The sequence below is a fragment of the Rhizopus delemar genome, genomic scaffold (genome assembly GCF_000149305.1).
Source record: "Rhizopus delemar RA 99-880 supercont3.1 genomic scaffold, whole genome shotgun sequence".
NCBI lineage: Eukaryota > Fungi > Mucoromycota > Mucoromycetes > Mucorales > Rhizopodaceae > Rhizopus > Rhizopus delemar.
This window is the reverse complement of record NW_027137827.1, coordinates 3454111-3465872: the sequence shown is the minus strand read 5'-3', so window position 1 is coordinate 3465872 and position 11762 is coordinate 3454111. Positions and strand designations below refer to the sequence as shown.

The window sequence follows — 11762 nt, the reverse complement described above, 5'->3', positions numbered from 1 at the left end:
TATTTGATCTTTATTGTCACAATGAAGGTTTTTATAATTTTTAGTATGCTTTAACTTTAATATGCCTTCAATTTTAAAATTTGCATAGGATTTGTATGTTCTTTTGGGAACCAAAAATCATCAATTTTTGATTACAAGTTTACAAAAAGTTACCATGTTCAACAAAATTTCCTCAAATACTTAATTACAACGGTGTTACACTGCTGTTAATTTATTTTATTGTGAATTTAAAAAGGCCAAGCTTGTTCCTTCTACAAAAGTTTTAACAATGTAACTTTACTGGCTCTTAGTGGGTTGATAGTTTCAATGATAATAAACTTGAGATATAAAGTTTCAAAAGTAATTTGCCTTTATAAGTAATCATTAGATCTTATAAATTGCGTCAGAATTGTTTGTAATAAGCCAACATCATAAAAATTAAAAAAAAAAAGGTTTCCATGAAGATAATTGACTTCAAAAGACTTGCCTTGTTTGTGTTTTAAGAGCGCTATACCAATAGTTTCAGAGATAAAGATACTTGATTTATTGGACATTTATATACAAAAGTATATCAAAGAGAAAAGTAAAGAGAATTGAAGTAAAATAGAAATAAAAACTTGTCTATTTTATAGATAGAGAAAAATAAAGTTTCGTTTTGATATAAGGTTTGATTTTTGATATTAAGTTTGATTTCGATATAAGGATTGATGTGGAAATAAGGTTCAAAAAATGAATAAGGTTCAAAAGTAAAAAAAAACACAAATCGTATCCATTGTCAGTATTAATGTCGAAAGGTTCTTTGCTACATTGTAACTTGCATCGTCACGACAATATTGTGTCTTGCTACCATTTGGGATTTGAATTATTTTAAGGTGATGTAGATTTGTTTAGTTTGAGGCTTGACTCCATGAATGACTTGAGTTTACTTAACTTGATTGAACGTTTAACAGTTCTTTTGATAGAAGAATTTGGCTTTTAGTAGTGACCTCCAGATGTTTGGATATCAATAAGTTTAAGAGTGAGATTGTTTTATAAAAGATAAATATAAAAGGGATCTTTCTTGATTCGTGATAACTCGGGTATCAGATCAGAAAGAATAAGTAAAAACAAAAAAGAAAATGTTGCTGTTTAAGCGCGAGAAGATTGATCCATTGAATGTCGATTTTATTTAAAATATTCGTCTTATTTATATAAAAAAGGCGTGACTTATTGTTTATGTTGTTTACAAACTATGTTACTGGACATTAAAATCTGTTCTTGTGATCATCATTGTTCTCTAATGTTTCGGAACCAAAAATTTCATTACTTCTGCTACAATATCAATTCCTAGATCGTCCCGAAGGATTAATTCAAAAGATTATTCACCTAACTTGTTGCAAAAACTGGTTATTATGTTAATGTAGTTTTTTAAATGGTATTTAATTCGTTTATTATTTGGACTTAAAAGTTTAGAAATAATTTGAGATCAAAGATTTGTGTTTAAATGAATAAATTTGGTTTGCTTGTAGTAAGTAACCACCAGGTCTTGTATTGTAGATCAAGCAGAAAAAGGTAATAAAGAGTGCTCTTGATAAGAGACTATAAGATTGAACGACGAAGATAACTTGACTTGTAGTATTTGCAAGGGATCAGAAAGATTTTATGTGTAGGTCGTTCAAGATATTCTTTTTATTGTAAATAGAGACTTGCAAAAATAAAATTGAGGTTATGCCAAAGGTGAGGTAAAATCAAAAAGTAAAGGATAAAGGGGATATTTATATGATCGTGATTTTTTGTGCTTTTCTATTTCTGAACTTTTTTTGTTTATCTTCAGGGACTGAGGTTCCCCTATTCAAAAGTTACACTGTGAAATCTTTATATTTCAAGGTTTAGATAGGATTGAGGTAAGTTGTTTATATAATATGGAGACTATATTAACAAATTACGGAATATGATATAGAATGTATCCAAAGAAGTAAAATTGAATAGATATTGTTATGTTCTGGTAAAGATAATAACAAAGATAAACCAAAGAATACTTTTTGAGACTGAACTTTATTTAAGACAATCTTAATTGTTAAAAAGAAATCATTACAAAGTCTACTATTTATATTCTTCTATCAGTTGGCGGGTAAATGAGTAGTTATGAGCGTAGATCCAATCATTGACACGTTTGGATGAAGAATGATCACTGAATCGATTATGAAAATTTTTAATTCGTTGTTTTTATATATCTTATTGTTCTTTAACTGATCTGGGAGAATTGTCCCGTCTTCATTGAGAGGAAAGATATATTTATATGAAATGCCTCCAGTCAGATCAAAGTTGACTAGGTACCTGATCCATTATTATTCATTTACAGAAATGATGAATAGTAAAGATCATGACTTATTTAGTGTTCATATTTACTTTATAGAATGAATCGAATAGTGATAGTTTTATATAAAAAGGAAGAAGAATATATTTTATTTAATAAAGATTTAAATTATTATCATTTATCAATTTTAATATACTTCTTTTAGCTGTGATTATTCAATGTCCGTTATGATCAGACTCTGTTCTACAACATAGTTAAATGAAATTATAAGAGGGGATATTTATATGATTATTATTTTCTTGTGCTTTTCTATTTTTGAATTTTTTTGGTTTATCTTCAGGGATTGAGGTCCCTCCTACTGTGATAATTGGAGTTTGTAAGGTTTTTATAGTATAAATAGGTTTGTATTGAATAAGTCTTGATATAAGATCAAAGGTTTAGGTAGGATTTGATTCCAAAAAGAGTAATGATTTGAGTGTGAGTTTCTTGCGTTAAGTGACCACCAGATCTTTTGAAGTAGATCAAACTGTTTTGAGTAAAGTAAAATAAAAAGATAATATAAAAGTAAAATAAAAAGGATTTACAATGAAGTGTATATGCTTCAAGGGACTTCTTGTTCTTGATGTTAAGTAAAATAAAAGAAAAATAAAAGAGGTTTACTTTGAATGATATTTATTTGAAATAATCAAAAAGTAAAATGAAATAAGTAAAAAGTAAGTAGAAACAAGGTATGTGAAAACAAAAGTAAGTAAGAACAAAAGTAAGTAAGTAAAGTATATGTTTTTGGTTTTTCTGATTATATGCTGTTTTTGATGATTTTATGGATATTCTATATTTTTTTGTATTTTTCTGGATTTATCTGTATTCATACGTATTTGTTTGCATGTTTGCGATATTTGGTACTTATAATATGAAAACAGTAGGAAGTCAATAGCTAACAACTACTATTTATTAAGTAAAAAAAGGAAAGGAACTAATAATTTAGAATGAACCCTGGATTATATCGTCTGACTATTAATTGTATAGTCTGACGTAGGCTGGACTGAGATCAATAATAAAATAATGAATAAAGACATCATTAATGACCAAACACGACATCACCCCCTACCAGTTGGTATCAACGTTTGGAAGTTGAATAGGAAGTGTTTGAACAGTTATAAATTTTTGTGTGACCTAATTTCTCTTTATGCGCTTGCTGTGCCTAAGATTACTATTTGCAGTCACGGCATTTTTTACGGAGCTTTCATGATGATCTGTTTTTCGATCAAAGCCTTCTTGACTTTGTTGTAGTCTTCGTTTGGGATATCTGGATAAAGCATTACCATTATGTTTGGATTGAGCTTTCTTTTTTTCTTTTATATTATGAGATTGTCTATTGTGCGACATAGTTCCAGACTTTGACTGTTCATTCATAATTGTCGTAGTCAGTAATTTACTAGGGGCGTAGTCTGAGGGTAATTTTTGCTTTTTATTCTTTTCAGCCTCATTATTTTTCTTTTTTACTACTTCACCATTTTGATTTATGGATTTACCCATTTTGCGCCAATAAATGTTAATTGACTCGGGATCAGTAAATGCCTCAGCAGTTAACCAGCTGTCATCGTCTTTGCTGTAGTTTTTCCAGCGTACGAGATATTCTCTATTTCCAGGTTCGCCTCTATGGTTGATGATTGCCTCAATTTCGTACAATTCATCTTTTGGAATGATTTCATCCTGTGAAATGAGCTTTAATTCTTCTGGAGAATAATTTCGAGACATGAGCGTTTCGTCAACATCACGAAGTATATAAGCACCACCTTGTACTTGACGTACAACACGATATGGGCCTTTGTAGACCGGTGAGAGGCTATTGTACTGCTCTCTGTCACGCACCATTACGTAACTTCCTTCCGGGAATGTGGACTGACGATTTTTGCTGTCAGCTTTTTCCTTTTGCCTTTTGGTGTAAAGGTCGGTCCTATCCTGTATAGCAGGGAAGACAACTTGCGACATGTAGTCGATTCTTTTCAGCAACTCATCGTGCGGCATGTACTCCTTCTTTTTTAATTCACCAGCATCATCCCTGTATTCAATGAAGTCATTTATGTTGCGAGCAAACATCAATGAAAAAGGTGTAGTCTGCAAGCGTGTGGAGATCTTATTGTTGATCATGAGCTGTACAGATGGAATGTAATGATGCCAATCTTCGGTGGCACCTTCAAGGAACTTTGCTAATATCTTTTTAGCAGATTGAACGTAACGTTCAGCAGCTCCATTTGCTGAGGGATGGTAAGGAGTGGTGTATCTTTTGTCGATACCCATTGCATTGAACAGATTCTCTAAAATTTCATTTTTGAATTCAGAGCCGTTATCGCTACATACAAAGTGTCTGGGATAGCCGAGTAAGGAAAATGTATCAACCATGGCACCTGCAACGGTTTTTGCCTTTTTGTCTACTAGGGGTTTCAACACGCAGAATCTGGTGCAAATGTCGACTAGAATCAACACGTATGTATACATGTTGCTACTGGATTGAAAAGGCCCAATTAAATCAAAGGCATAGGCATCCCCAGGAACATAAGCGTAGACAGGTCGATGAGGATTATAACCCTTTTTGGCAATATTGTACTTCTGACAGGTATTGCACTTGCTTACATAGTTTACTGCATCAGCTAATAAATTTGGCCAATGTAGGTTTTGGTTGTGGATTGATTTTACAATATGATCAGCTCCAAAGTGTCCGAATTTATGGACTCCATCAAGAATCTCTTGTCGATCCTCATATGGTGGAGTGATATAGTCCTTGTCACTGAATTTGGTAGGACTTTGGACATAGAACACTTTTCGGTTCTCTTTTTTCATTTTTAATTCATGTTCCTTTTTTAGATTTGGTTTGTAAGCAAGATTTTGGTGTTTTACTGTGCTGTTATTAGAATCACTCCCTGCCAGTTCTTTTTCAGGTGGAAAAAGACGTGAAAGAGCATCAGGTAAAACATTTTGTACACCGGGTATATGGACGATATCAAAATCATAGGACAATAATGTGTCCATCCAACCCACCATCATGGGGTTGAGTTCATCTGACGTGAACAAGTATGTGAGTGCTCGATGATCAGAATATAAGGTAAAGTGATGACCATATAAAAATTTGTGAAACTTTTTCAAAGCAAACACAATAGCGAGGAGTTCACGCCGAGTGACAGAATAATTTCGTTCAGATTGGGATAAAGAACGTGCCATGAAGCCGAGGCATTTGATGGTGGTGACAGTGAGTCCATCCGACTGTTTTTCGTCAAATTTTTGGAACAGAACTGCACCAACTCCAGTGTTAGATGCGTCAGTGGCAACATAAAGGGATTTGGTAGGATCATATGGACTCAAAACAACGTTGGAACATAGTATGTCTTTGATGCTTTGAAAGTGAACTTGCAGTTCGCGTGTCCAATTGATACCATCTATGAACGCAACATTTCGTAACGCATCTAGAGGAGCGGTGAGTGTGGCAGCACAAGGGATGTGTGCACGAAAGTAATTAACAGTGCCTAGCCATTGCATCATTTCTCTGCCGGTTTTGGGACGGGGCCAGTCAGCAATATTTGTCAATTTACGTGGATCCAAGCTTTTCCCTTTTTCAGAAATGCAGAAACCCAACAGATGAATACTTCTTTTGCCAAAGTGACATTTCTGAGGATTGAGGATCATGTTATGTTGAGTGAGTCTATCAATGACTGCACTGACAGCTTGGTAATGCTTTTCCATGGAATCACCTGGAGTGCCAATCACAATATCATCCACGTATACATGAACATTGGATAGATCACTGAGGATGAGGTTCATGATGCGCATGAAATGACTGGAGACATGTTTTAATCCAAACGGTGCTGAACGAAACATGTATTGTTTGTTTCTGTGAGTAAAAGTGGTTTTGACCTGATCTGATTTACGAATGGGCAATCGATGAAATGCACTTTTGAGATCGAGTGAGGTGAAAATTGTAGAACCCGCAAGATCATGAAAAATATCGTCGATCAATGGCAATGGATAGTTATCAGACTCTAGTAGGGCTGTTAAGGATACATAAGATTATAGTCACTTTATTTTAGTAAAAGGAATCTCATATGATCCTAAATAATATGTTGACATAACTTTGGAATCATTTATAACATTATTCCCAGCACAGATCAATAAAAGACTTTGATTAGATTTTTATATTAAGCTTTATTCATATTAACTTCACACAGTCAAATGTATGGCGTGGTTGTAATATAGTTTATTGATGATATGAGCATGTTGAATAAGGAATGACAATTACTTACCGGATCATCATTAAGTCATGTAAACATTTGTCCTAACTGAGATATTATTATTAGCCATAATATCCAATCACGGAACTAGAGGATTTTATATTCATCCGTACCGTCTCCTAAATAGTCCTACATCCAGAGTTATCTGAAACCATCCCAATAGCATAATTGACAATACAAGCTAGGAACAGGCTAAACTAATAATTAGAAATAGTAATCATCTATTCTGTCGAATTGATCATAAATCTGTCCTAATTCTTTATCCGTATCATGTCTATAAATACTCTCACTTTTTACATGTAGAATTTATCATATTCAATCTTAGTTATCTTAACTTAATAAAGAGATACCAAGTTCTAACAGTATTTCTTTATCTTTGTTGTTATACTGCTTTTACCTAAAACCCCCCTATCCTAAACAAGGGCATTGATTTTACGAGGATCAATACATGGTCTGTAATCAGTGGGATTACCATTCGCATCCTTTTTTGGAGCAAATGTGATTGGACTGTTCCATGGTGAGGGTGGTGCACGTACAATGACACCGTTCTCGAGCCATGTTTTTACAGCCTCATCAAAGATTGGCATCATCTTATTTGCAATAGGATACTGCCGGACATGTGCATGTTTTCCATGAGGAGTGTCTAACTTTACCACCGCTTCTGGTAGATTACATAAGGAATGAACATCAATCTGTTGATTTTTATCAATGTGAGATTGCAGTGCTTGTAGTAAAGCTTCATGCTCTTCTGGTGTGCCAGCATTGGAAACATTTGGAATGTATTCTGAGTCTTCAATAGAATCATCGAATTTGACTTTGTTATCATCCCAATTGGTGGCAACACCAACAAGGTGAATTCCTAACCTTGGTAAAATATCCCTCCCGAAAATAGCGTCTACTTTATCATGCATATTTAACACCTCAAATTCATGAGCTACAGTTTGCCCTTTGTATCCGACATTTAATTTATCGGTCACACCCAATCGTTTAACAGTTTTTTCTTTATCTGCTAAGAGTAATGAACCATGAACTGGGAAAATACGCAGTTTCAATTTATTAACAGCATTTTTACTTATGAGAGAAACATCTGCGCCTGTGTCGACGAGAGCTATTAATCTATGATCGTTCAATAAGAAAGGAGTGTGTAATGAGTAAGGGCTTTGAAGCATAGTAGGATGTGTCTCCTCTTTTGTTTTTAAACTATAGCAACGAACATTACCTTGCTTGTGCTTCTTTTTCTCCCGAATTTGTTTCAACGCTTTTTGAAACGGACTGATGATTTCATCATCATTTAAGAGGTCATTCATAACCTCATCCGCAGGATGTGTTTGCATGATCTCTGGTTCAGTAGTGGTCTGTTTCTCAACCTTCTCAATATTATGAACCGTTATACGTGAATCATTCGCATTATGAATTTTCTCTTCAAATGATCTACGCCTTTGGGAAAAATTACCAGTGTAGTTTTTGGGTGCATCTTTGCGTGCTCTAAAACCCGTATCTTTATTCAAGTAATGGTCACGACGTTTTTCTATTTCTCGACATTTGTCAAGGTGACCTGGAGTATATTTCTCCCCACAATAGCGACATTTAGGCGCGCTGTGTGCCGGCCTTTTATGGAAATTTCTTTCCCTATTCTTGTTTTCGGGAAAGTACCTCTGCTCGTCGCCATGAAACTTTCTTTTCGTTTCTATTTGCTTTGGTGCCTTCTTGTCGGCAGGCTTGAACTGAGATCGTTCCTGATTTTTCAAACCAGGGAAGATCTTCTTGCATTCTTCTATGAAATGCATCTTGTTGTTTTCTGTGATTGTCTGGATTTTCGACAACGTATCGTCTTCCAAGATGAAATCAGCATTCTTCTTGGCACGTATTTCAGCCAGTCTTCTCTCCAAACAATCCTTGACAGGTGGAAGCAATGTGCCCAGGAAATGCATCACTGCCAGCGGACTGTCCGCAAACTTGGCTTTGGTCAAAAGATCTACAGTTGTTGGAATAATTGTTCGAATGTTTTGCAATTTTATATGTTTTGCTTTGTATCTCTGCAGTCAGATAAGATAGAGCTACGTACAATGCCTCATTAGAAAGCGACAGCTGTTGCATATAATATATAAAAAGCTAGGGTTACGGAATTACTTCCATATATAGTAAGATCAAATTGCGTCAAGCGTATGCATTCGAACAATTTTTCCAACTCAATGCATTCTATAATGCTGATATCGTTGTCACTTCTGACATCACAAATATAGCATTACTAAATGATGCAATAATGAAACAACGCTTTTACTTTTAGTCAGAGCTTAAAATATATAAATAAGGCTGGATTTTGCAGTGTTTCCCTTCTATCTCGTACAGCCTATACTTCTTTATATCATGGTACATACTTTATCTCGTAGCAAACAAGAAAGCATCCGCTCGCTGTTGAAAAAGGGTTTATCATACTCAGAGATTATGAGACATGTTGCAGGGGTAGCAAGATCCACTTTGAGCAAGTACAGGGGCTTGTATACACCTGAACGCACTCGAGGTCATGCTGGTAGAAAGACTACTATAAGCTCAACAACAAAGAATTACCTGAAGAGAGAGCTTGTAAATGGTTCACTTAAGACTGCAAAGGGCGTATGGTCATATTTAAACAGTATTGGTCATAAGATAGGCTATTTTGGTACAGTAAAAATGCTTCATAGTATGGGCTTCAATGCCCAAATTAAGAAGAAAAAGCCTCTCCTCAAAAAATGTCACATGGAAGCTAGTGTTGTATCCACACAACTAATAAAGTGAACATTCATGGATAAACTTGGATACTACAGAATTATAGTCTAACCAGATCTCTATTAATAAACGTGAGAATTCTGCAATAGCCAATCTTGCCCTGTTGTCCTACCAGCGTTCTAAAAGACTATATCGGAACCTGATTACAACAACGGCAGTTCAATCCTATTCTATAATTATCGTTAGATCAATAGTTTAATTACTTCATTGTCCCTTGATTCGTCAAGTAGACAGCGGCTATTGATTATCCACTATCCTTCCTTATATTCCATATCATTCTTTTAACCGATCAATTGAAATAGCGGTAAAGACCCAGACATTCAAAAAGTATAAATACCCTCAATATTTTTATTAATAAAGTCATATATAATCTTTAGTTTCACAACTATCGTCTTTTTGTAGTTTTTGTCTTCTATTTCATATTTGGCAAAACAGAAACCAAGGCTAAAGGCGTTCATGAATTATGGGATCGAATTGAAGAACAATGGGCGACCTTTGCAAAAGATGGTTGTAGAAAGTATATAGACAGTATGTTGGATAGAATCAAAGCTGATATTCAAGCAAAAGGGGGATATACGATCTATTAACAGATATTATGAGGCACCCGGAAAAATGGTCCGGATGTTGCTGAAATGTTTGATCTCCTGTGGCTCTCTTTGAAATTTTGTGTGACGTATCAAATTTTTACTACAAATAAAGTAATGTTTTCTGTTCAAAATGATTTTTGTTTCGTTTAATTTGATTGAGGTTTGGTAAAGGTACAGTAATATTTGTGAATACTCTAAAAACATCCGGACCATTTTTCCACCTACTGTATATAAAAAAGAATATAAGATAAGTAAAGATAAGAGAAGTCAAGAGAAGTGAAGTAAAATAGAAATAAAAATTTGTCTATTATATAGTGTAATTTTGCTTCCTTTAATGGCTTGTAAGAGTTAACGTTTTATAAAATAGAATAAAGTAGATGAAAAAGAATAAAAATATGACTTGAGTTAAGGATTGATATTGGATTTGCTTGTTGTAAGTGACCACCAGATCTTGTTAAGTAGATCAGTCTTGTTTGTAATAGAGTAATTGGATAAGAGTTTTGAAAGTGTTTACAATGAAGATAATTAGCTTCAAGGGACTTGTCTTGCGTGTATTTTAAGAGTGTTATACCAAAAGATTCAGATAAAAATACTTGATTTATTGATAAAATATATTTAAGATATATAATTGAAGAGAAGTGCAGTTAAAAGTCATAAAAAGGTTATGAAATTTTAGGAAATGATTCCTCGATCAGGAGTCAAATCCAAAAGAAGAAATAAAGTTGAAATAAAAATAAAGTTCAAAAGAAAAATAAAGTTTAAAGGAACTTTAAAGTTACAACATGTAACCATGACCGTGGCTTGACTTGACCTTGTTGTTCCTACAATAGACAAAAGAAAATAAGGTTTCATTTTTGAAGTAAGGTTTGACTTTTGAAATAAGATTTGACTTTTGAAATAAGATTTGATTTTTGAAATAAGATTTGATTTTTGAAATACACTAGGTGAAAAAATAGGGACAACCTACCCTAAAATAATCTTTAACTTTTTTTTTTCTCCTCCACTCCGTACGACATCCAAGCCATGCCTATAGAGCGTAACCTTAGGTAGTGAGTATTTACGTTTCCCGCATATAAAACTAATCAGGATAGAATATGGTGGAAGAAAAGAGGAAATAGTTGCAATTATTTTATAAGCGTTATATTATAAAATGGGTAGTATTTATTTAATAACGAGTAAATCTCCCTTTTGATTTTGATTACCGCTGCTATGCGATCAGGCATGTTGTAAACATAGTTATTTTCTATAAGATATCAGTTGTATTAAAATAATAACGATACACAAAGATTAAACTATGATTGAACAATTCCACACTTTTCCAAATTTAGAACAATAAGATCAGTATTTGTCATCCTAGCGAGTCTAATCAATTGTCAACCCCAAAAGTAATTAGATCAAAGTTAATTGACTGGTTATTATTTCTATTGTTCAACTTCAGATGCATATATTAGAACATCGACAAGCTTTAGCTTAATCATTGGTTCTTCAGCACGACATTGTTGCCGAGTCTATATCTTTTATATCTACGCTCACAAAGAATATAAATAGATGCCAACTTTTTATCCATTAAACGGGGCTCTTTTGCAATATAAAGAAATCTGCAATAAAGAAGGATTTTAATTTTATATTGCTGCTATTGTTTTTTTGTTTAATTTTTTTATTTAATCTTACGATTAAAACAAGGCATGCTATCAATGTAACTTCTACAAACATCTTTATGTAGATTGTTCCATTCAACGTCAACTCGTTCCCATAGCTCGTCGATGTTTCTTGCTTTTCGTTCATAAAGACATAACCTAAGTTTCAGCAAATGCCACACATGCTCTATACAGTAGGTGAAAAAACTCTAAA

The 11762-nt window shown here is 33.7% G+C and overlaps 2 protein-coding genes across 2 annotated transcripts; both read right to left on the bottom strand.

The window, feature by feature from the left end:
- Window positions 1-3507: 3507 nt before the first annotated feature.
- RO3G_01330 (uncharacterized protein) lies at window positions 3508-6100 on the bottom strand (the record flags this gene model as incomplete). Its single annotated transcript, XM_067655921.1, has 2 exons — window positions 3508-3581; window positions 3712-6100. 2 exons carry the CDS (start codon window positions 6098-6100, stop codon window positions 3508-3510), a joined length of 2463 nt encoding a protein of 820 aa, XP_067512022.1.
- Window positions 6101-6971: 871 nt separating this feature from the next.
- RO3G_01329 (uncharacterized protein) lies at window positions 6972-8489 on the bottom strand (the record flags this gene model as incomplete). Its single annotated transcript, XM_067655920.1, has 2 exons — window positions 6972-7666; window positions 7778-8489. The coding sequence occupies 2 exons, from the start codon at window positions 8487-8489 to the stop codon at window positions 6972-6974; spliced, it is 1407 nt and encodes a 468-aa protein (XP_067512021.1).
- Window positions 8490-11762: the final 3273 nt, after the last annotated feature.